The sequence below is a fragment of the Thunnus albacares genome, chromosome 21 (assembly GCF_914725855.1).
Source record: "Thunnus albacares chromosome 21, fThuAlb1.1, whole genome shotgun sequence".
Lineage (NCBI taxonomy): Eukaryota > Metazoa > Chordata > Actinopteri > Scombriformes > Scombridae > Thunnus > Thunnus albacares.
The window spans coordinates 14,054,719-14,081,237 of record NC_058126.1 but is presented as its reverse complement, the minus strand read 5'-3'; the positions used below and the strand labels follow the sequence as shown (position 1 = coordinate 14,081,237).

Below are 26,519 nucleotides of genomic sequence, written 5' to 3'. Positions count from 1 at the left end.
TTGCTATTTTACAATGATTGTGTTCTATTAACATTTCATTTACCTTTGATCTTTGTCTTCATACTGCACTATTTATTTTATCATGAATGCTTATACTAACATTTACAACACATGGCCGTTCACAAACATGAGCCGCTGTTTGCCACGGGATGAAGCTATGCAAATACACTATTATTCTGCAAAATCCATCCCTATCGATACGTTAGAATTTGCATCATTGCTTACTGCAGCACTCAAAGCACCATACATCTTAAAATGTCTCAGGCTGTCTTGTTAATTAAGAACAATACATGGATGGATGTGGAAAAATAAATCAGATGCCTGTCTTTCATATATCTTCTCCCAAAAGCTTTATTCATTTTTTTTTTCAGGTGAAATTGCATTATCTTCATATAAGCCTGGAACATGGAGAACAGCTGAAAAATGACCAAATAATATCTCCAATCTCTATACAGTTAAAGATACAAATACAATTATGAAGACTGACTTATGCGTTACCTTTATATTGAATACATTTATTTCCATATCCCTCTGGCGGAGGGTGTGGATTAGAGGGGCGGAAGAGTATTAATTTGATGCTAATCTCAGTTTAATGACTTCTATTTACAGATAATGGGAAAGGGTCATAAGATGACAGATATTTCTTCATACCCTCTGTATGGTAATTCTGTATAAATGAGATCTTCTAATATGGGCAGGGCAGGGTGGTTGATTTGTTTCAGCACATGCTGCGTTTTCCACAATTTTTCCCCGTTCTTTATTTGAACACTAGCTTTGGAAAAGTTAAACATTTCCCAAACATTGCACAGAAAGTATTTCAAACTGGAAAGTAAAGTCTCACACAGTAAATAAACTGAGGACAACAAATTGCACATTAAATGCAGAGAAGTAATAATGGTGAAAAAAGAGGGTTTGCGTATTTTGTGTTGAGTAAGTTTTATTACTTTTATGTGTTGCACCATATTATATAGCCTCATATCTCCAATGAATATCTTTGGCTCACTATGACTGCTGGCAGCTACTAGAGTGTCAGCAGTTTTTTTTTCCATTGGGACCAACCTCAGGTGGTACAAACCTTTTATTAAAGACGATAAATTTGACCACAACATAAAAACAGGTATAAGGCAACAATGCTGGCTTTCCCTACTCAGTTTATCATGATCTTTTCTTGTTTGTGCGTACAATAAGTGGGCTGTGTCTGTTGGTGTTAAGAGAAAGAATGTGAAGATATAACAGGAAGGTGAGAAGAGAGAGAAGTACAATTTATGACACTGACAAACACCGGATGAGGAGGTCCACTTCCACTGTCAAAATAAACCATTTCTCTGAATATTCTACAGTTTCATCCGATTTCCCATGTGCTCCTTGCATTTATCCTCCTAGACTCTGCGGCCAATCATACAGAGAGCCTCCACCACCTGTCAGTTCTCCTTATGGTCCTCTGTGACAGCTTGGGTGGAACGAGGGACGGGAGCACAAGATCGAAAATGAAAACAAGTAAACTAACCAAAGTAAGAGGAGGGAGATGGACTGGTTTGACAAATAAGGTCAGATATGTGAGAAAAAAATGTGAGGACACTGGTTTGAATGTGTATGTATGCCAGAGAAGCTGGCCTATTAAGACTCAGATGGGATTTCAAGCGAGGGCAGCACTGGTCTTTGCCAGTTTACTCAGGGGGCAAACTCAAGAGTCATTTTGATCTCTTCTGACAAGTTATAAACCTAACCAAATCCTACTTCTGACTAGATCTGAAATTCACTAGTTATGATACCTTGTTATTCACACCTTTAAATGTTATGCTTTTCTTGATCTTGTTATTTTTGACTTTGTGGCTTGGCCAGAAAACAGCTCAGAGGACATTAAAATTGATCTCAATTCCCACACAGTCTGAAGTGGGAGCAAGTTCCCAGTAAATTCAATCATAGTTAATATAAATGACCTATCGGATGAGCCAAGTACTCTCCCAGTTAATGAGAGAAGAAGCTGTGATTATTTTGGGATGCTGCATCATTCCAAACACACAGCTGCACAAGTCTCTTTCACTCCTCATAGGTAAACACAAAACATCCTTACACGCACACTCACACACACACACACACGCAGAGCAGAGCTCATCAGCAAGCCCACACATATCCCTATCTCCCAGCTCAGGCTCCTAACTAAGTGATTTCTCCACATAATCCGCCCATACAGTAACCTAATGAGATTAACAGTGTGTGTATGTCATCTCAGGCCTGTGCATGATTTATGGTTTTATACCCGATCCTCCTCTAATTAGTCACATCAGAAGCTGCTGTGCATGTGACACTCACAGGCAAAGTCTCTCTCTCGCTCTCTCTCACACACACACACACACACACACACACACACACACACCAACGGTGACATCTCACTGGGAAGTCAAAGAGGTACCGTGCTATTGGGACTCTCGATAGTTTTGCAAACACACAAAGTTTTGAAGAAAGTGAAAAAAAAAAGAGAGGGCGAGAAAATGTTCAACAGTTCAACGCATGACGCAGTTATATTGTCAAAGACGGGCCATTTTTAAAATAACAAGCACAAAATTCCTTTGGCCTTGAGCGCACAGAAATGAGGTTAGCTTTAATTCAAAATTGGGTTGAAGCAGAATCATGACAAGCATGTTTGATCAAGCCTTTGAAATGGGATTATCAAACCCATTCAGATGGGCATTCCTCAGGCAGCAGGAGCCACAGCTAGAAGTCTCCTCATTTTTAAAGAGCCAACAATAGCTTTGTGAAGTTTCTTGATGTTTTTTTTTTTAACTTTTTAAATGATTCACACATGCAAATGCACACATACACTCATGTATATGATGTCAATCTCTAACCTCCCAGCAGGACTGCTGTCTCCACTCCAGCAAACTTCAGTTTTGGCCCGAGGGACAGGAGGAAGCAGCATCTCAGCAGCCAGCGGGTCCGCGTCCACTTCTTCGCGACCAACCCACTCCCCCACCACCCGAGGGCGCAACACTGAGTTATAGCCTCCTAAGTTCTAAAAATACAATATAGAAAGAATGAGAGGAAAAGGAACAGAAAAGGACAGACAGAAAGACAAAGATGCAGATTTAAAAGAAAAAGAGCAGGAGAAAGCAGGTGAAGGTGCTGCTATAAACTTTATCTTAACTCTGTGTACTTTCAAATCTGAGAAAAAACACTCCAGTATGAAGTTATAACTAAGACTATGTTCTTAACAGAAACATCTGTCTGTACAATATAGGTAGAGATTTAAAAAGCAGCACAGTACCGCCTGATGTCTCCTTCCCCTTCTACTCCCAAAGCCAGCCAGAAGACATTTACAACCCTGCTCAATACAAAAAGGCAAAGACATGTCTGCTTGTCTTTGACTAAATCCAGGATAGTATCACATTTTATTGACTCTGCATGATCTAAGCAGGTTTAGTATTCATTCCCTGTTCCGTCCCTCGGAAAAGAAGGAAAATCTCTGGGCTTGGACCCAAGGACGTTGGACATGTACTGCTACACTGAACAAAACGTGAAGCCCCTGTCAAAACATATGCTGTGTATCTCATCCAGACCCATCACTTCCAAATCACTATGTGCATCTCCACCCTGGGCAGCAAGTGCACTATTGTGTTGAGAGAGGATTGGGGCCAGGCGAGGACAAAGACAGAGCTCAGGCAAAGCTATGTGTGTGTGTGTGTGTGTGTGTGTAAGATGCACACACTGTAAGCAGCAAGGGAGAGGGAGATGGGGGACACGCTCACTGAAGTATCACTCTCCCATATCACTCCCATGAGATAGCAGTTCATCATCAAACAAAGAGCTGTGCAGCTCTGTCAACCAAGTGAAAGTTATGAAACATGGCTTTAACTTGATGTAGTATAAGCGAGGCTGCAGAGTGATGAGTGACAGAACTCTATTTCCACATAATTGTAATGTCAGTGTATATTATGAGTTTAATAAAGACTCCAGTCTGGTTAATATCTACCTGGTCGAGCTCATCAGAGATGGCAATGCCTGCAGAGAGAAGAAAACGGTTTAAAGCACAGAGAAGCATCGAATACAATTCAAAATCCCTTCTTAGACTTCTTCTGAGCTTAGTGGCGAGCTTGTAAGATTAGCTGCTCGATCCGGTTTCCTTCCCGGATTTACAGTGACATTTACAGAAAGGCCTACACATTAGTTCTTTATGTTAAGATGTATTAAGTATGGTGTAAGCATGCCCTCTGCTGTGCTGCAGCCACTCACTGCGGGAAAGGCTCTCCAGGGCTTTGCCCAGCTTCTTGCTCTCCTGCAAAATATGGTTGAGCTCGTCAAAGTCCCGGCTCTCCCTCCAGTCCCAGGACGGGTACTCGACAGACCGCGGCACTGGACATCACCAACATGAACACAAACATTCAATTTATGTCAGATCTGCCGAAAGCACCGCTGGTAAACTTTGCTTCAATCCCCTGTAAACAAGAATAACTCCAAAAAGCTGAAAAAACAATACTGTGATATGATCTGTAAGTGGCTCAGCTTGATGCACCATTTGTCCAAACAGGACTTGTGAATTACTGCAGGATAGAGTGGAACGGGAAACACTGGCAGAAAAGTCAACGTGTCTCTTCCAGAAGCACAGACTGGCTGGAGGCCAGAGGACAATGTCTGTCAGTCTCTTTGATTAACATTCAAAATAACTCAAACAGGAGCAGGAAATGACCCACATACTGTAATGACATCTCGTCTTCGTCCTCTAGCAGCGTCCCTTGGTTTCTGTATGATGGTTAATTTATAAACTGTTGGATTCAGATATTATTTATAAAGGAAAAGAGCAATATCCTTTTATAGGAAAGGGATTACTTGTAGTTGATCATAAGTTCTTATGCTCTAACATAGCTGAATTTGAATTAACATGAAAAACCAGTGAGTTACGAAGACACGCCAAACAAATGCATTGGTTGTCTTTTCATCTATTGGACATTGTGCATTGTCTAAACAGACACAACCATAGTATGATGAAGAAGATTTGAAAATAAACTTCATGCATGTTAAATGACACATATGTGACAGCATCACACCTTGCCTTGCACACGTACATGCACTCACACATAAATAAATTAACTCGATAGTGAATACTTGACAGCACTGCTGCTACAATCTGCCATCCTCTACCCATGTTTACCCTAACTAAGCTGCTTGGCATTGTAACAACCATAACCACAGAGCAAATGTATCTGCCAAAAACAGACTAGAGAAAAAAACAAAACAAAACAAAAAAAAACGTTCATTACTTCCGGCAAAGAGTGCCTTTCTGTCCTCCGTCTGCTCAGCTCTGTGTGTTCTGCTGCTGCTGCTGCAGCAAAAGGCTGTGTTGTATCTTAATAGCCTAGATTAAGGGTTAAGGATTCAATTCCCACTGAGGCTGCCCATTAAAGAATCAGTCAAGAAGCAGGGAGGCCAAAGCATATTAACCCTTTGCCAAATTGTACAAAGAACATTACAAAGGAATAGCCTTCATGCAACAATGTGGGATTTATTTTGATAAGTATATTAGTGGAACCTCTGTATATTTATGACAGCTGTTGTGTTTTTCTTCCTGCAATGTACAATAATGACAAGAAGCAGTTTCTGATTTCAATTTTTCATGAGCTCTGCACACCAACACACCTATGCATGTATTTTTAATGTGATTTGACATTAAATGTAGCTTTGAAGACTTCTTCCTTTGAGGGGGCAGCGGGAATGCTGCTAACACTCCTCACTTAAGAACACCTTGATGTGCTGAATGTCATTTTCTTTATTCTGAGTTCTCCCTTTCACTTGTTTCCTTTTTACTAACTTCATGCAGTCATCCCGACACCCGTGTCCTCTTGATTGTGAGCAATGCTTCGACCTCAGCCTAAAATAGCCTTGGTCTGGCAGTGACGGAGCACAATGTTAAATTATTGAAATAGTCTTTGGCTCTGCGACTATCTTCTTGCTCCCCATTTGACCTAGCCTCATTGTCTCAAGTGTTATCATTCACTCTAACATCATAGATATAGTAATTTATTACAGAACTAAAAAAAGTTCCCAGCGGAGTAATCTCCTCATCTGCATTAATGCAGGAACTTTGTGAACAATTCATCTTCAGAGTGTGCGACAGTGCAGCAGCAGTACAGCAAGTGTATAAAAAGTGGCACTTTATAATGAACTCATCTGCAGGGCTCTGGGAAGCTGAAAGGAGGACGCTGGACTATACACTGTGACTAACTTTAATTAGATATAATTATATCAAATTAAAAATGGAGATTAAAGTCAATGGAGCATGTAATTAGGATACAAGCAATACAACAGGTATCCAAATTGTGCAGCTTGAAATTCTAAAGTGGATTGAGTGTGTCTGTGTGTGTCTCTGTGAAATCCACGTAATCACAAAATAATTCAGGAGTTCCAAAACTTTGCTGAGATGTGCCGATGGCTCAAAAAAAGAAACTCACAGGATTTGGATTCCGGAGAAGGCGGAGAGATACTCGAAACAGCCAGGTCGCTCTTGGATTTCTTCGGTTTCTTTGGGTGAATTTGCCATGGCTTCTCATAGTTGCTGTACTCCCTTCGAGTATTTTTGCTTTCTGTTAGGAGAGAAAAGTCACAATTCCTGTTCAGAACGCCCTATTATGCAAATGCTGTAGTGTAAAAATGCAGGGCAAGTTTACTCTGCAGGCTCTGTTGCCTCTGTGGCGTAGACTGATGGCTGTCTTTCGACCTTTTTTTTTTTTTTTTTTTCCTCACGAGGAGCAAGACACATGCCTCATTGTGCATGCGTGTGTACATTATGTGTGCTTGCGTGTGTGTGTACCGACCTGGGGAGCTCTGCGCCCACAGAGCTGCGGAGCCTGAGAGAGCTCTGTGCAGCTTGCCAGGGCTGTCTTGCTTGGTCTGCAGGTGATCAATGAGAAAAGGGATTGGATGGTCTGGAGTCTCAGTTATCAATTTGGTCATCAACTCCTACAGGAGCAGAGTAAAGCAGAGAGCGGTTAGATGAAAGTGGCACTACAAAGAGGACTGTAGAGTAGGACCTGTGGAGTATTCACCATGCTGTAGTGGAGAAAAACAATCAATCCCTATAAGCGTTACATGTGTGGTTTTGTAGTTGAGTTTGCTAGAACGGATGGATATGAGAACAGTCACCATAGGGGTTAGATAATCCTGTTGTCTTCAATGTAGTTACAAGGATTTGCTACACCAAGTTTTAATAAAAAAAGATGAAAAGTCAAGGCAAAATACACTTTGGGCAATTAGTAAATTTTTTATATGGTGCTGTGAAGTAAAAAGATGGTCCTTTCCCTGATGTTTTAAGAAATCTGTTGACAAGAATCCAAAACACTGTGTGAGACAAACACTTCTTAAAGGCTATATTCCAAATAAAGATTTTGATCATCAAAATGGGTTGACATTTACATGACAATCTGGTTAATAATGTACAGTAAGTGAAGGAGACAGGGTGTGGATGGAAGATGTGAAAAGTTAGAGAAAATTAACTGATGAGACACTGAAGAACGGAGAGTTTGTTGAAATGTTCAGAGGACAGACTGACGAATGGGACTGATGGGGGGGAAAGCAGCTAAAAAGAGGAAAAGTACCGCGGAAGGAAGAAAAGAGGGAAAGCACACAGGGAGTCGCAGTAACAGGTGCTGAGGGTAGAGGCCACTTCTTTCTCTGCATGCTAATTTAAAATCCGTCAAATGCAGGATGGGAATTCAGCATCAAATGCGCCAATCGTGTCATAACTAATCACACCATATCTGCTATGCTAACCCAAAGACTTATAATAGACTCGGGTTGACATACGAATGCAATGTGAAAGTAATGATTCCAAAAAATACTTTTGGCACCTATAGAGTAGTTTTAAAGCTAAACTCTTCTTTGATTACAGCTGTAGGGAATAACTGTCCCGCTGAATCAGATGTGTAAAGAGAAACGTGCATATGCCTGCGTGTTCTGTGCTGTGTTTGAGTGTGTGTGTGTGTCTGTGTGTGTGTGCCAGCATGGTATGGTATGAAAATGAACTCTGTTTGACCAGTTTAAGCCAGTCAGAACAGCTCAGGCTGACTTCACGATGACTACTGCAGAGAGATTCAACCAAAGCAAAGAAAGTGGACTGCAGTGCATTGGCAATAATGTATGGATAAAATGTGTGTGTGTGTGTGTGTGTGTGTGTGTGTGTGTGTGTGTGTGTGTGTGTGAGTACAGTACACAAGCTTATGTGCAGCAGGACAAAATAATGTACCCTCATGCACATTGGTGGCTTGTGTGTGTTTGCCTATGTGGACATGCTCATGTATCTGCGTGTGTGTGTGTTTGTGTGTGTTTGTGTGTGTGTGTGTGTTTCAGGGTGTGGGGAGAGCTACAGGGAGACAGCTTGTGTGTGTGTATTATAGCTGGCTAGCCTTGGCTGCACTGTGTGTGCTTGGAAAGCTAATCAGATAATTGGTCAGGGGGACACTCCTGCCCGGCCTTGTTGTCTACAGCAGTTCTGACAGCAAACAGTATGTGAATGGACAAACAAGGAGTGTGCTGAAATGTTTCTTTGAAGTCTGCAGGTTTAAGGAGTGCGGAGCCACGCTCCTCTGCCTGTGAGATAAAGTTAAAGTGATCTACAAGCTCTTCAGAGAAGAACAATGATGTTATTTCTGAGAAACAGCCATATGAGAGAATTCTTTGAAAGAATATACGGCGTGTGAGTTTAGTCAAGTATCTCTCCTCACAACTGCAACTGGTTTCTGTGGCCTGCATCCAATAATTATAAACCACTAACAATGCTAAGATGTAAAAGTTGTAATTACTGCTTAGTAGCTCCTGTGGGTAATTTAACTAACCTAGCAACAGGAGGTCTATAAATGAAGGTTGTAATTTGGTAGATTATACGGGAAGTCAAACTAGCAGAACTCTGTTAAGTACCCCAGGGTTTCCGAGTCTTAATAGTTTTTTCGCAGGGATGGGGTAAAGGGAAGGATGTGCAATTCTTTTATGGCTTTTCATGACTGTGTTTCCCAGTGGTAACCGCACACGTAGCTCTGTGGACAGAGTAACACAGGCATGAGTCAGATGCATGAAGCAAATAGTGGCAAATGACTAAAGACAGATACTGTAAGAAGATCCTGGCCATTTTTAGGGAAATGGCAGCACATCTGCATTCTGCCCACGTCTGTACTGTAAAACACTTGTGTGCCAGCATATATTGATTGCACGTCTCGTCGAGCGTTTTGCATCCAGTATGACACAAGCTGCTGAGCGAGCTAATGCACCCGTGTACCTATGTGTCCTTCACCATCTACAATAACATCATAAAAAGATACCTCCACATCTGCATGGAGTATATGCATACATAACATAAGTCATATATACAGCATAGCAAGGTAATCGTATCCGACACATTCACTTTCTATGGTAATGAGGGGCTTTAAATAACCTCCTGTTTGATAAGCTCATGCAGTTTGACTTGTAATCATATTTTCTTTGACAGCAACCATAGTGAGATGTAGACTCAAATTTGGGTCAACATATCTATATACAAGTAGACTTTAATGCTATTTGGCTTGGAGTGACTTGCATCAGCAGAATAGCATCCCTAGCATATGTTTGTGTGTGTGTGTGTGTGTATGTGTGTGTGTGTGTGAGAGAGAGATAAGAGGCAGGAAGTTTCAGCCTCTGCATCAGTGCACTTCAAGCAGGCCAACAGGTGGTGTTAGCAACAGAGAGATGCAGTCCATATCTGTGCAGATCTGTTGTCGGGCCAGATATCTCTGTGCTCAGGCAGTTTGGTTTGGTGGCAGTAATTGACAAGCTGTCAGCCAGCCAAGAGACACCCGTGTCCTTGGAAAAGCTCTCAAGGACTCCCTACAGGGACAATGACAATCACTGACGCTCCCTGCATTCCTGCAACTTAAACAAACCCCCCAAACTGAATGTGGAAAGGCAATGAAAAGGTAAAAGGGGGAGAGGAGAGCAAACAGGGACATTTCTGAAGGTAGATTGAAGGACAGAGAGCGAGTTCCACAGAGAAGGGGGATGATAGACAAGGAGGACGAGAACACTAACGAGGTGGTGAGTAACGACAAATCCTGAGTTCAATCTCCGGTCACAGAGGGCACCAGCCCTGCTCAAGTGTCCTTGTAAGTACTTCAAGGGATGCTTTTCTATTCCTGGCCCTGAACACTCACCTGTCTGAGAAGACAAAAAACACATTTCTCTTGTGGGAATTAAAGGATGTATAACATGGAAAAATGCATAAGTGTAGTAAAAAAAAAGGTGAATTTAAAATTTAAAAAATTTAAAAACAAAGATATTGAATTGATGCCGCCATGTAAGCTCTGTGATTTAAGCGACTTTGCCAAAGCTTTGCTCTTTTCTTTCTTGTCAACCTGCTTGCTGAATTTCCACCTGAGTTGTTGCAGACTCCTGGTAGACTGTTTGAACTACGGATGTCGGGATGTGAGGAGACACTGAGCCACCAGCCCACAACACACGAGCTGGCTTTCTGTGAAGTCTGCATTCCTAGAAGTTGCTGTATCCATTCACATATCTACTGAGATGGGGCCAGAGGAGATATACTTTATGTGTGTGCAGAGCAGAGGATAGGACAGGAATATTGAAGAAATATGCGCTGTTACAATACATTTTCATATATCCTGCAGCATATTCTGAACTAAAAACAATCCACCTAGAGATGCTGAAGCTGTGCCTCTGATCAGCTATAAAACCTGACATCTTCTCCTTATGACTTGTCCTTGTATAATAAAAATTTAAATGCAGCAACAGCTCTTCCAAGACTCCCAAGAGGGCTCCCTGTCCCTGTCGCCTGAACTAGAGGCCATCGGCTGCCATTGATTTACCTGCTGTTTGTCGATGCAATAGGGGAACGCATATCACAGGTTATTTAAGGTGAAGTCTGTGTGTCTGTCCAGTGTGCTTCATATACAGGTGGAGGTCATTATTGGAACAAAGAGAATGATGTGGCGAGGCAATTTAGGGGAAGGTGAGTAGAGAAGGAGAGAGAGATGTGCCACTGGAAGAGATCCAGACCTTGAATGAGCAGGCAGACAAGAGCAGAAGAGATCGTGCGGAAGAGAAGACCGTGGGAGAGGCAAAGTCACCTGACCGGGCTGGCACTACCAGATAATACTCATCAGAGGACGTGCTTTTATCTGCCCCACACAAGATATAGATGCCCTACTCACTCACTCCCGCAGCATAACCTGAAGTCCGTTTTCTTCCGACTTGACCTGTTCTTATTTTTCTGGTGGCATTTAGAACTGGAGTATGAGAGTATTGGCTCCACCAGTCAGAAACTGATTTGTTTATTAATCAATCACTTCGTTAACAGAAAATGAATTAAGCCACAATTTAAATAAATTGATTACCCATTATGATTGGCCATTTATTTATTAGCAAAGAAGCGAAACATTCTAGTTGCTTCTGATTGAAAAAAAAAGGTAGTTAATTGATTAAAAAAATAATATTTTGGTGAACTGATAATGAAAATAATCAGTAGTTGAAGCCCCAGTAATATCAATTAAATTTAATATAAATTGCAGTATTATAGCATTGACTTATTATGTTTGTTTTGTTTTTTTGGCACTGAAAAATCAAACATCCAACAGGATTAAATAAGACTATATTAGAAGATAAAATATTTTCTTAAGAATTAATATGTTGGAACATTAACAGCCCCTGAAAACGTGTTTTTAAATCTTGAGCATTTCACTATAAATATACTGTAGAGTAAATATTAGTGACTAATTACACAATAGTTAAAGTGTGGGAAAAAGGTTTCATTCATTAAAAGTGAAACACTGAAACACAGAGCTAATCTTCTTCTCCAGGACCGTGTGGGTGTGCTTTGATCACATTTGATTGACAACATAAAAGGTAACAGCCCCACACCTCTCATCAGATCTTGATTTGATCCTGATTGGTGCACAGGAATATGTGACATCAGAGCCCCACCCACTTCAAACTAGTGAGAAGAGCACAGAGAAAAAAAAACAAACCATAAATCTGTCTTCCAGGACCCCTAATATGCATATATAAAGTATATACACAAATGAATCCCTCTTTGGACAATCATACAGTCCTTAGTCACCAGCTGAATAAACACAGGGTAACTGTCAAGGTTTGGTGTATCAGATGATCAGCTCTCCCACACCACTAGCACAACTATCAATTACACACAGCAGTCAGCCATCAGGATCCTCCGGCTATAACTGGCCACGATAACTTCATTAGCATGCGCATCAGCCACTGTCCTCTCTGTCTCTCTCTTTCTGTTTCCCTTACTCTCACAAATACGTACACACCCGCTGGCCCCACCTTACGTTGCACACTCACTCTCTGATCTCCCAGATATCCTTTGCTCACCCCCCCACCCCCCCCCACCCTCCGCCCCCTCTGGTGCTCCCCCAGGACCAACCTGGGCTTAGGCTGTTTTTTCAGCTGCCTGTCTTGTAGTAATTACTTTAACTGTGCCAGTCAGGGAGCGGCAACAACAAAATGGTGTATCTACAAACTAAAAATCAGAACACGGTATATTTGACTTGATTAAGACCGTGGCTGTGTTTCCTGCAGCACATTAAACCAGAGTTTAACTAATCACAAACTGTTTCTCTCCTCTGAATTTTGATTCTGTTGATTTCTTCGCTGAGCCCCCTGAGACAGCAAAAGTGAAACGCCTCATTTCAATATTCACATGGTGTAAAGATAAACAGCCACGGGAGTTTGCAAATCATTTTACTCTAATGGATTGTATTGACTTCTAGCATGCCTTCGCTGTTATTTTAATAGGATTTTAAAATTGAAATTAAACTGAGCATCTCTGTGTTTAGATGCAAATATACACTAGCATACAAACTGATTGCAAATTAGGACAAAAACATTACAGGAAAAATCATGTTTTAGCTCACTGGACATGGATAGTTCATGACACTGGTGTAAGGTAATGAGCCTGCTTTTATCATATACTGAGCTGTGATAAGAGCACCTTGCCTCTCACACTGAACTGCATACAGTAACAGTATCATAATGGCCACCTTTTATGCTGTAATAGCTGACCTCATTTTGCAAAGATTTTGCTTTGAGCAGCAGAGTGGGGTGGAATAATAAACATAAATGAAATAACAAAGCAATCCATGACTGAGGTAATATTACCGGTTATTATTACCCAAAGTGTGGGAGGCATGCCAATGACAGACTGAGGCTGTCTGAAAGAAGTGTTTCCAGGTGTGTGTTGTGGATGTAGTAAGATTTCTGATGGATGCTTCAAGATGTATAATTGAACCTCTCTGCTTGTGCTAAATTGTCTGTATGTGTTTCTGTGAATGTGTCTCAAAGGTCAAGAATAACAAATATTTCAAAGCCAGACTTTTTATTTGTGACACGTTCCATTCAATTTCTTCAGTTTCTCTGTAACGCTACATGAATTATAGTGAATGTAGGTCAGCAGCAGAGAAATTCTGTTCATACAGAAGGGCTTATATTCAATCACTATGGCCAGTCAAATGGTTATGTGAGAAATCACTGCAATTTCCCCCAAAAAACATCCATTACATTACATGGATATAGAAAGGCACAGCATACTGCTGCTACAGTGAGTGAAAATAGACCAAACCCAGTCACACCAAGTCCAATAAATTACTTCTTAAGAGGTAGTGGATCAATAGGTCAGGTAGTGTGTATGTGTTCAAGTCTAACTGGTTGACCTCTTTACAGGACTGCAGGGCTGCACCACAGAGACCCTGAGCACAGCAGATTAGAAACCCTACACAGCTGAGCGAGCTGGAGTGGACCTTTTCCACGCGGATGGATATATAGTTCCCCCAAAGAAATCTATAGGGAGACGCAAAGTCATTTAACTTCACTAAGTAGCAGCATCAATACTAGGAACAGTGCAGCTTACTCATTTAAACTGATACATCTAAACTCAAGGTACTGGCTGATACTGAATACCAATGTTTTTTTTTCTTCTCTTTAATCAATTTAAAATCTGTGCTTCTCACTGTGTAGCACTAATTGTGACCATGCTTTTGGACTACAAATAACAATGAATATTGGTGAAATAGAGAAAGAAGAAATGCATTAAGTGTGACTAAGGAACCGCATTCCATGTGGTTAGGTTAAGAACCAATCCAATTCTTTATATAATGCGTCAGTGCTTAATTAAAATCAGCAGGTGATAACTGAACTGAGACTAATACGTAGTTACTTACAGTTATATTGGCAGACCTACTCTTCTACTATTCAAGTTATTAAAGCCGCTAAATAAAAAGTCAGACTTCATAATGAACACCAGTTCTTCCACAGAATAATTTCACAATTCAAGGTCTGACTGTAACACCAATTCTAGCCCAATCCAGTGACATTTTTTGCTCCGAGCTACACTTATATGATCCATAAGTCTATTGTTCTAATAGAACAGCTATGCTGCCTAAGATATGACTTGACAGATCACAGCAGGGAGCAACATGAGAGGGAGTTTTACTCTCTGCTGATAATGGCAAAGGCTGATACATTTTTACCGACATGTCAGCAGCCTGCAGATGGATGCAGATCATCCTCGGTAAAGGAAAGATGAAACAAGTCTACAGATTCTTTTATACAACTGAGGCGAATCAAATGGCTGATAAAGAAGACTCTTAACCTTTGTGTATGATACAGTAAGTACATGTACAAAACACATGCATGTCATACAGAATACAGTAAAACAGGATCCTCAAAATGTAGCCTTTAACTAAAGACGTAACTATATGTAACATGAGTAGTAGACACTGCACTGAAACTGACTAGGTGTTTGAAAAGAATATCAATTTACAAAAATGGGCACATGTCTGACAATAATCTGGAGTGCAATTACTTCAATCATTATGAAAGGCTGCTTCACGTTTTGGAGAATATTCTGTCGTTGTTGACTCAGCTTGCTATCTCTGCAAAGCCACCATTTCATTAGCGAGGGGTAAAAAAAAAAAAAAAATCAATTCTCCGGCAAATCATATGCGGTGTCTCATCAGAGTGAGTAAATGAACCCCCGCTCGCCTTCGCTGTTACACAGACGGTTTAATACTGCAGCTGTGTTTGTTAGGTATGAGGAAGAAAAAGTGATAGGCCATTGCAGATGAGTGGGAATGGAGAAATGGAGGAGGAAAAAAAAGAGTTTGGGGTAAAGAAACTGATTACATCGAGGTGGTGTTTACATGACGTGAAGTAGAAAACCTGGTGTGTTAATTAGGTGAAGATGAGAGAGCTCAGACAGGGAGCATATGCATACCACAAGAGGACTCATAACTTAAAATACTATATTATATACTTGAACATTACATATTGTAAGGGAGTGTTTCTTCTTACACACTAAATGCTCCACAAGAAATACATTGTATTTAGGCAGTTCTTGTTCTTTCTACTCAAATGGAAACCTGATCAGTGGGAGTCGATCCATTTATTCTTTTTGTGGATATTATGTCATTTACTGTAAAAGCTCTCAGTGTGGTATTACTGTAATAGATGTAGTGCTATTACTATCACTCCCTTGTTCTTGGAATTATTGGTTTTGGTTTGTTTTTTCTTTTCAGTAATTAGTTATTGGTTATCAGATAGGTTTCCTTTGTATATTGGCAATATCTGTGTTACAAATCAGGTCAAATATAAAGCCCAAAATTATAAGTTTACCTTAAAGGGCTTCATGAGATGTACTTGAAATAACAGCATATGAGCATATCACATTCTCATATTGTTGCTGTTTTCATTTTGTGATACACTTTGTAACACAGGTAATAGAAAAATACTTGTATTTCTACATCATGCTCTTGTATTCAGGATTTTCTTGTCATTAAACAGGCATATTTTACCTGTAACTGTTGTACTCATGTTTCAATGCCAGTCAAACTTCCCTCTTCGGTTTAAGCAGCACAGCAGAACAGCTGCATTATTACTACAGCTACTCCAGTTCTCTGTGTCTGATCAAAAAGAGGAAAAATACAAGGAGGATCCCTGCCTCTCTCTCGGATCCTTCTCATAAAAAGCTTGTTCCTTTACAACCGAATGCACACAAGTGGATTTTCTTTAGGACAACAATGAAATGTCCAAGGTTGTTCAAGCGTAACATTGAGATAAAGCTACATCTTTTTCTCATGAGGAGAGTGGCAGACCCAGGAGAGTTTACATGTATTCTACTCTTACTACACCTCTCACTCTCACTGCCTCTAAAAACCATGAATATCTACACTGTACAATGCAGGCACATCATACACAATTCGGTCTGAATACTGCAAACAATAATCCACATCTTTGTTGGTCAGAACAAAAAGTCTGCTCTTAAGGACACACATCAGGATGCAATACACCGCATGTGAAAGCTTTACTATATAAACTCATTGATCTTTAGAGCAAAGGTGCTTTCTATCAGCATCAAAAGCATCACAAGCTTTAATCGTCTTCAACTGTCACATAACGGAGACGCAATTTAATTGTGCACGGAGCCAAAAATAAAGAGGAAACAGAGGCAGAAGAACTGAGGCAGAGAACAGAGGGAGAAAGTGGAAGGGGGGGGAGAGACAGGTGGAAGAGGAAGATGGAGGGAGGAAAAACAAACATTGAGAGCACACAGGGGACTATGTATGCAGTTGAGCCTCACTGACTGCTGTGGCCTCACAATAAGATTTCCTGTCTTCTTCACTGTTTTAATGTTGTGCGTGCGGGGCATGAGTCTCTGTCCACGGTGCTGAAACCATCCTCACTACAGCTCCTACATCTGCTTAACATGCAGTCCATGTTTGTGTGTGTGTGTGTGTGCTGCTACTACACATCCAGCTGAAGCACAGAACCGAAACGTCAGCACTTTGTGAAAATGCATCATGTTTCATATGAATCTTGCTATGCCTTAAAACACACACACAGTGCATATTATGCTGCTGTGTCCCCACTGTGCATCTCATAGTCATAATACAGATGTCTTCTCAGTTGTCAGTTCGATTTAAGTCATAATGACAGATTCACAGATCTGCTGCGTCTCAGCCGGTTCAGCTGGATGTTTCATCTCTTTCTGTCTTTGCTCTGATTTTGCCTCACACCTGTGCTTTCAGTGAGAAATCCAATAGCAAACAAAAGGATGAAGTCATGCTCTCCCCTGGGTTGCTTGGATGCCACACTGAAATACCCCGGGATGAACACATAAATCCCCTGACTGACAAACAGACATAGAGGCAGGTAGTTAGTTAGGCTGTGTCCTCTGTAGCAGAACGCACAGTAAAGCCAGCCCTGCTGTGTAACATGAATTACAACTGGCTTCCCTGAGTGGCCCCAACTTCAACAAACTGTAATAGTGTTGAGTCAGGCAGTGGCAGGGTACATCATCATCTTTTGAAATGCAAATCACTGATGGAAAGGCTAAGCCTGGAAATGCGAGGGCAGAAACATCTGCCAATATCCCTTTATATGTGTTTGGCTTCAAACGGAGCGCAGTGGGACGTTATAAGGGAGGTAGCCCGATCAGACAGAAGTGCGTAAAAATAAATGGTTGCTTTTTCCCCAAATTTGAACAACCGACTGCTTTAACATCTGTGAGATGTATGTGTGTAATAATACAGATCAATATGCTCGTTTAAAAGAGTGTGAGTGCTTACATTGCAGATGTGCGCTTACCATTCAGCACAAACTATAAATAAAAGCGGATTAATGCAGTCTGGTTCAAAGCAATGGTCCTTTAAATTGGCAGGCAAGAACTTCAGAGTTCTTGGGTGCATTTGTGCACTCACCTCAAACAAGGGTCCGATTTTATTCTTCTCAAGATACGACTGGATTCTGGACTGTTGTGGAGACGCCATGAAGAAACTGTATTGTCTCGCAAGAGCTTTTAGCAGGATGAAATCATGAGGTGAGCCGGTGTCATTCGTCCTTCTGGCGACGTCTCGGCGACTAAAATGTGCAAAATGTCACCCAAGTAACTGTCAGTCGCGGTGGTGCCACGTTAAGTTGTAGATGGGTTGCGTCAAGTGCGGAGCAGGCGGCTCTGATCCCGGCTCATTGTGGAGACTCAGCCCGGGACCATCCCCAGCTTGTCGCCTCACTGACTCTGTGGCGGCAGCCTCCCTGTAGAAGCCAATGGCACAGCAGCTCTGTGACAGAGATTACAAATCTTCCGCTCACTGGCTGCCTGTGTTAACAGTGCCACCGCCACTCCCATTTATCCACTGCTCCCTGCCTAGCCCACTGTGTTCAACGCGATTATGTGTCTTGTAATGCATCTATCTGACCATGCAGAAAAATTTCCATACCAACAAATGGCGCAACAAAAACGCGCACTGACAGTAATTAACGCAGGTGCAGTGCATCCTGCTAATTAGCCTATTATAGGGCATGCTGAAAGTTCAACAAGTCTTTTTTTTATTGCAATTATTTTTTTTCCAATTAAGCAGTGAAACTGTTCCTAAACAACAGCAGGCTAAGATGGCAAGATGAATGGTTGTTATCAGGTAGTAGGAGTGTTTTGCAAAGGATATAACACTAAAATTATGTATTGGAATGCATTTTAACAATAGTATGAATGAAGCCAGTAGTGCACCAGTATAAAAGGTCATTTTCATGAGCAAAAACTACAGAGGTGTTCATCCACTGTTATCAATTTTAATATATATTTTACATACAGTATACATGACAGCATTTTAGTGTTTTGAAGTAAATCTGCAGCAAATATCAACCTTCATTTTTACATTGATTGAAATGCAGGCACACAGTACAGTATATAGGAAACACTACTTGAGCTTATTGATGCAGTTTATTACCACTTGTTTGTTTGCATAGTAGTGAGCTAGACATCCACTTCACAACGATAACATCCAATAATAAGGGTTAGACAGTGAACTGATGGGATTCAATCCATTTCATTGAGCTGTTTTAACCACATTCTCTCATTATTCATATTTTGTTTCTTCACTCTGACATATCTTCTAATCAGATGCATTATACGATAAAAAAAATGGAAAATATATATGTATAAAGTACAACAGTGAAAAATGTAAAGTATTAAAAATACTATTTACGGTTTTAAAATTCTATTTACACTTTAGGCAGCTACTATGGACCCAATAACTGTCTTTAATTAGGTTGATCCTTCATGAGTGGAGGGAGGGAAGACTTCAGAAAGGGGATTCTTGAGACACAGAGCTCCTCAGGACTTCTTCAGCATACTCCTGGATGGCAATGCATTATGGGTCACCATCTGGGGGTGGAGGCTGGCACAGCTTGTACAACCTGATCAGAGAGAAACACCGGGAAAGATGGCATTAAAATAACAGTATAACATGTTCTACCATAATCACTAAAAAACGCAGAAACTCAAAGCAATGATCTGCAGATGATGTGTCGAGACATTTTGCTTCCTTAGGCTACAAATCTTTCTCTCTCTCTCTCTCTCTCTCTCTCTCTCTCTCTCTCTCTCTCTCTCTCTCTCTCTCTCTGTCTCTCTCCCCCCTCTCTCTTTCTCTCTCAACCCAACCAGTCGAGGCAGATGGCCGCCCACCCAGAGCCCGGTTCTGCTTGAGGTTTCTTCCCTTGAAAAAGGGAGTATTTCCTTGCCGCCGTCGCCAACTGCTTGCTCATGGGGGAATGTTGGGTCTTTGTAAATAATATTGTAAATAGTAGGGTCTAGACCTGCTCTTTATGAAAAGTGCCCTGAGATAACTTCTGTTATGATTTGGCTCTATGTAAATAAAATTGACTTGACTTTGCTTGGTACAAAGGAGGTGTAATCAGGAATTTAGCTGTACTTTCAGGAAGAAAGCTGTTAGCACTGAAAAAAAGAATTATCCTTAGCAGCACACGACCAGCTCTGTGCCTCAAAGTCAAACGACATTAATTGTGTTCAAAGTGTGAAAAATTACTTCACAGTTTTTACCTTCTTAAAGTTATCTGTATACACAGCAGCTTGGTAAAGACAGTTTGTATAAATATGAAATTGAAAATGTACAGTAGTCATAAGCTTAGTTTTTTAAATGCCACATGAATTATACAATAGTTACAGCTGTTTGCACATTTTACAAGAATAAGAATGCATACTGGCCTGTTTCTTTTCCCATAAAAACTCTAATCTCACAATCAAGTATTATATGGTCTGTTCTGCTGCCTTAATGAACAGAAACATTATTATCTTATTCAATTGTGTTATTCGTATCCAATATAAGCTGTATTCCTTGCATCCTATTACAGCACTGCTTTCCTCTGTAGTTGAAATAATCACTTGTGTTACTCTTTTGGTCTTAACAACACCGACTTCAAATCTCATGACTGCATGTTAACCTCACACTACAGATGTACGGTCCTGTCCGTCTACAGATCAGGAGGGTTGAGAATCAACCATGTTTCACAATCATATGTAAGAAAGCCACACTGGAGCAGTCACTCACGCTGTAACAATTATGACATAAACCTACTGAGAGTGCAGCAATTTTGTTCTCCGACATCAATGTCTCAACACTAATCATCCCACTACTTAATTGTGTTTGTCAATTTCACTAAAAGGTTCAAAAGGGCTGCCTGTCACACAAAAGCCTATATGTCACAGCCAAATGGCTCAGGCGCTCCTCGTCCTCCTCTCAGAGTTACAGTACTGAGCACAGGGAGCTCCCCTCTAATGGAACCATTTGGCCCCAGTCCTGCACAAAAAAGCACATATACAGACCTACTGTACAAATATATGCACTACTGAAAAAGGTGACTTAGACTAGCTTCACCGGAGCCTGTATTCATACTGCACTACAAAGGCCATATTGGTGGCTTTCCATGTTTTGTCCCATTTACATTCCTGCTGATCACTTGAAAAAGTGTGACAAAATGTTTGAGACCGATTTCCTACCTTTTAGTGAATATTTAGATCACTTTATTTATTTATGTACATCAAATTTATGCTATTGCCACATAGCAGAGAGCAAGAGTTGTTTTTAAGGTTCTTGATGGCGCATTTAGATAAGCTCTGACATCCGAGAGTCTGCACAAACTACAGTATATACTGTACGTAACAGTGCAACAATCAACAATTCTTGTCCATTTGCACTAACAAAAATAATGTGAAATTATATGTGCATGGGTTTGGGCTTTAAAAAATGTTGTGCTTTGAATGCAGACTCTCAAACTTTCAAGTCAGATAATCCTTGAAAGCAGCAACAAGGAAGAACAATCCCTGCTTGCAACGGCATTACCATGGAAGAATAACATAGCTTTGACAAAAACAGGGAAACTTAGGGTAAAGGTGATTGATTATACATCTCTAGCAAGTCTTAACCCTCTGCAAGTGGATAAAAAAGGTGAAATAAATGGAATCCAATGGCTGCAAGGAACATAGCAAATCAATATAAAAATCTGTTATACTTTGAAAAATGGTTGAAATTACATAAAATATGCATGGTTCATCACTATTGAGTTATAATATCCAACACTGTATATTCCCTTAATTCGATATGCTGATATTCCCCCACATACACAGGAGGTGACTGCAGTTTTACCTTGGGACTGATGACGGTGTACGATCCCTCACTCCCAGATTCTTGGCAGAATTCTGAACTCTGGCACCCTAAAAGACAAACAGGCATCAACAATGCATGACATCACGAATCAGGTTGAAACGCAACAGACAAAAATAGGAGCTAAGAATAACACCATAAAGAGAGGAGCTTAAACAAAGCTTAGACAGCAAGCCAAAGAACATTTCTGCCCTCTGAGTATTGAAAATGCTTTCGCCCAAAGCTCTGCATGCAAAAAGAAAAAAAAAACACACTGAAATGTCTGGTGATTTAGCTTTTGCTTGGAAATAATACTTTGCTGCGCAATATTATTGAAACTTTTGGAATTATGTGGAATTACATGTGCTGCATTGCCAACATTAATTATTGAACTTTTTTTCTATCAGTAAGCTTTGGAAACTTTTGAGACCTTGCTGATTTTAGTGGTGTAACTCTTTGTGGATCGATGGTATGCCCTTGGCCTTGCTTGTTGAGCAGATTTGTTTATGGTCATAAATTCAGAAACACAAGATCCACATTTTTTAAAAGTCCACTGGGCCCTCAGATGAGCTACGATCAGACAACATCTTGGCTGGACTAGATCTCTAGTGATGTTTTTGTTTGATGACATGAGTTTCTTCCATGTGAGATTGCTTCTTGTCAGGCCATGAATGACTGGCAGTCACCTGTGCGGAAAACATTATAAATTCTAGGCTAAACAGCTCCTATAAATATTGTAGGTCATAAAGTAGACTTCATGTGATGCATGTTGAGGCTCTGAAATTTAAATCACAGCTGCTGAGTGCTGTTTATCTATAGAACCTGTCTTCTTTCTAACTGTGTATGCAAAAAAGCAAATGCAGAATAGTCTTTGTAAGGAAATAAAAGTAAGTAGTAAGGCATTTGGAAGATGAATGGGGTGTGTGTGTGTGTGTGTTACAGAGTTTGATTATGCCCAGTCAGGAACACGTCTGCTCTATGTTCTTGTAGTCTGCTGGTTGTGAGCAGAGTCGGCAGATACACAACTGCAGGGTGCAGGAAGCAACAAGACACCTATAACACCTGCACTCGTGCAGTGCACCCTCCCTCTCCCTCTGTGACACATGCACGCAAGCGAAAATACACAATCAAATTATTATCCCAAGAGGTCACGAGCGTCTTTTCTTTGAGGGAAGAGGGAGCGACAGCCCAAAAGTGCATTAGCTGACCTCTCGGTTACAACTCTGCAGTCTGCCATATTACTGTCCGCCCCGAGTTAGGTCCTGATAGCACGATAGCATCAGCAATTATTCGATGCCTATCACAGCCATCCATTCTGATGCTTCCAGACATAGATGCCCCCTAATGTCCCTAAAGGACACAGCACCCATAGAAGATCAGATGAGTCAGACACAACAGCAGAAATAAAACTCTTTACACAGTTTCTTCAACAAGTGAAACTTGTTTTATTTAAAAACTTTATAGTCTATTGCAAAGCTGTAGAAAATCTATACTCTTTAATTTGGCTCAAAAGTTAGTAAGACACACTATATACAGAGTAAAAATAGATTAAAAATGAAGCTGTTCAAGAGGCAGCAAAATAAAGGTAAGTATTAACAAGCAGTCCTTCACAGCTTGTTCTCAATGAACACCCAGTCGCTCATGCATTAAAAATGCTGCATGTACTGTGTACAATTGTTTACATTTTTTCTTGTTTTCTCATTTTTGCTTCACTCAATAGCTCAAACCTGGTAGCGGATTGTTTTATAGATGATGTAGCTGCACCTAAAACTGAAAGTTAATATTCTGCCAAGGCTTTAATGGTTGGAACATCAATGAGCAAGTGAACTAAATATTTCCAGGGAGGAAACTAGTTCATTCCATTTGATCTGTCATTATCAGTCTTGCCAACTTTTCTCTTGAAGTACAAGTTCATCTATACTTCTTACTATTTATAAAAAAAGTTATTACTTATAACTTTGTCCCCACCATTGGCTGAAATTGGGAAAAAGGTGACGCTGTGAGTTCTCTACTTAACTCAGTTTATGCAATTTATATACACTCTTCCTAGACAATCCAAACATTGGCCTTTCCTAAGAAAAAGTTTGCAAAACAAGCTGTTATTGGACCCATTTTGCACAAATCACTCATGTATTCTCATTCTGGATGATGTTGTCTGGGCTTGATTGATGGGCCCTGCTGGGATGTTGTGCTGATAACCTTTTTGCGAGTAAGTATGACTATTCAGCAAAGAAGAAGAGGCGTCATCCAAACCCTGTGTGATATTCAGATTCATCAGATTCATCAGCTGATGTCTGAGAGCAAGGACACACAAACACAGCAGAGCAGACTCCCCTCTGCTCTCTATCTGGACTGAGCAATCTCTTCTCAGCGGTGTCTAGGTCAACGATGACGCAAGGAAACAGAAACTCAAATGTCTAATGACAGACGTGGAAAAATGACAAAATCTAAAAGATCTATTCTAACAGGAGGAAGACAAGATAAATTTACTTTGATTCAACAAAAAATATCTCAAACCACACCCTCCACAAGATGAGTTTTTTTTCCCAGCCACATACAGTAGTACTGAAGGTCACACAATACATAGACTTGCACCCTCCTGGCTGGCAGCCCAGTTCTATGAGTGTAGAAATTAAATGTCTTTTCTCCCTCAGCCTCTCGACTAACCTCTCCTCTCACTGCAAACAGCAATATAACCACCACTCACAGAACTTCTAATGAGAGTCTGAGATATGGGCCAAGCTCTGGTCATGGCTGGAGCCTTTTGTGGGGTGAAAATGTGCACACAGTGAGAGATAAATGTGAGTTCTTTCCTTCTAACCCAAATAGAAATGCAGGCAAACAAAAAAGCTCTCAACCAGTCAGTTTCTTTTACTTTTTCTTTACCCTCTCATTAAGTCAGATAGCATATTCTGGTAGCATTGAATGCATATCTGAAAAGATTAAAATCAGATAGGGGGTAGAACAGGGGAAGAGGCGAGAGAAATTGTAATGTAGACAGGAGCATGCTTATGATTTTTGCTTGTGGACAGCAGCAAAAAGTTAATTCACCCTCCCGAATATTGAAAAGTGTTATACTTACTGTTGGCTGCCTTTAAAAATTGCATTCTTACTGAAGTAATAGTGTCTGAGAGCAATCCTGACCAAGGCAGCTAAAATGGCATAACAGCTTTTCTATTGGCACTGTTAAATCCATTGCTAATACTGTTTTGGCAGCGCAGTTTGACTCAATGAAGCATACAGTTTATCTAATGATTTTGGATGCAGAAATCGCTCTGTGGATGGAAGCACACATGCCTTCCAAGTGAAAAAATGTCACTGCAGGGAATGTAGCAACAAAAGGCTGAGGAGAGATACACAGACAGGATATGTGTGCTGAAGTATACATAGTCACATAATGTTCATTTACAAAAAAACACATACCTGTTTCCGCATGACATCGGTGGCCTGCATGATGCAGCGAGGGGGCAGGCCGTGGTTTCGTGCCAACAGGATGGCCTGCTCCAGTGTCACACTCAGGGTGCAGCTGTTGGTCAGAGAGGAAAACATAAGGTCAAGCTCAAACATACGCTCTCAGTCTGCATACTTATCAGATCCTCACTAGGGGAGTGGACGATGCTGAAATGTCTTGTGGACAAACATCACGAACATTGCTCCTGTTCATGCAGTTTTAGAGAAAAAAACTGTATTTAACGGTATTTATCTTCCTGTTTTACTAATGCTGCACTATCACAGCATGCAGTCAGAAAATACTAAATAGTGGCAATAAACACCTTATATGACTCAACACTCACTTACTCACATTCTCAACATCTTTTCATGGTAATAAAGCAGTTTTTGCAGCAGACAGAGAGTCTAATCTGTGACTGAAACAAACATCAACACAAAATAACAAAAGCATGCCAAACTCAAACTCTGGGCTTCATCCAGACATGATAAATCTCTGGCAGAATTCAGTACAACTATATCAAATCTCCCTGTGCGTGTTTTGCTCTACTTGACACCTTGTCATTACCATCACATTCCTCCTGCTTCACCTCCGCTCATCTCCTCACTAATGAATCATTTCACTTGCCGTCGAAATGTCACTCACGGTGAGCAAACACGCGGTATCAGGAGAATAACAACTCCCCTGATCTTCGCTTTAGACTGAGCAGAAAGAGAGGATTAAACCTTGTCGTGGACTTTCTGCATTTGAGGAAGGCTTTCCGGTTTTCTCATCATCAGGATTGATACTTCCTGTTTCAGCTGAGAGAAAAGGGTCCAAGGACAAGTCAGCGTGTCTCTTGTGGCAGAGGCGATATACTCTCACCGCCATAACAGTGTGATGTGTGTAAAATGAGTGTTGACGCGAGTCTGTGATTCATTAGTTACAGCAAACTTTGTTCCCAGGCGCATACATAGACATATAGTGTCTCTTCCTCTCTTCTCGCCTTCACACACACACACACACACACACACACACACACACACACACACACACACACAGACGGCAGCGTGTGGATAAATCCTTGGAGAGCCAGTGTCAGGTGTCAAGGCTGCTGGGTGACCTTTCTATGATAACAAGCTGTACTAGTATATCGATCCAGCCTTTTCACTGCAAATTTAACTGTCCAGAGTCCCAACACTGCCAGGCTCAGTTTCACTGAGCAACATAGCCGGGGGGCTAGCAAGAAATCTGAGCTGTTTATTTAATATCTTCTTCTCTCATGGTTGGGATTCACGCTGACTCAGAACAAAACTTTAAAAAATAAAAGGAGCGGATGTGCAATGAGGGACGTGTCACTGCCAAAAGCAATTACTTCAAATCAATCAGATTTAAACATCCCCTTGAGTTCCAGTTTCATAACTTTATGATAGGATGTGATAAAAGTAATGAACTCAACAATCATCCCCAGCATGTGCGGAAAGATATCCCAGTAGAGATTAGAATTGCAAAAGATGTCTTTTGCAGGCCACCCCAGAATATTTTCAGCACCCATTCTGAGCTTCCCACACCGATAAAGGAGGGTGGAAAAAAAAAAAAGTCACCCACAG

At 40.8% G+C, this 26,519-nt stretch overlaps 2 protein-coding genes across 5 annotated transcripts in view; both read right to left on the bottom strand.

Moving 5' to 3' along the window:
* c21h8orf34 (chromosome 21 C8orf34 homolog) overlaps window positions 1-18,103 on the bottom strand; it is a 58,965-nt gene extending 40,862 nt beyond the window's left edge. For 2 of the 4 annotated variants that reach the window (XM_044338832.1, XM_044338833.1), the window contains exons 1-6: window positions 17,745-18,102; window positions 6,807-6,951; window positions 6,444-6,575; window positions 4,231-4,350; window positions 3,971-3,999; window positions 2,850-3,013 (exon numbers count right to left, since the gene is read on the bottom strand). In XM_044338832.1, coding sequence (XP_044194767.1) covers window positions 2,850-3,013; window positions 3,971-3,999; window positions 4,231-4,350; window positions 6,444-6,575; window positions 6,807-6,951; window positions 17,745-17,813 — 659 coding nt within the window. In that variant the 5' untranslated portion in view covers window positions 17,814-18,102. Of the gene's footprint in view, window positions 1-2,849; window positions 3,014-3,970; window positions 4,000-4,230; window positions 4,351-6,443; window positions 6,576-6,806; window positions 6,952-17,744 lie in introns of all 4 variants that reach the window. The other 2 variants (XM_044338834.1, XM_044338835.1) reach the window with 2 other exon arrangements.
* A 495-nt stretch (window positions 18,104-18,598) lies between these two features.
* prex2 (phosphatidylinositol-3,4,5-trisphosphate-dependent Rac exchange factor 2) overlaps window positions 18,599-26,519 on the bottom strand; it is a 95,155-nt gene continuing 87,234 nt past the window's right edge. Inside the window, exons 40-42 of the mRNA XM_044339479.1 lie at window positions 24,906-25,008; window positions 21,486-21,553; window positions 18,599-19,239 (exon numbers count right to left, since the gene is read on the bottom strand). Coding sequence (XP_044195414.1) covers window positions 19,194-19,239; window positions 21,486-21,553; window positions 24,906-25,008 — 217 coding nt within the window. The 3' untranslated portion in view covers window positions 18,599-19,193. The remainder of the gene's footprint in view (window positions 19,240-21,485; window positions 21,554-24,905; window positions 25,009-26,519) is intronic.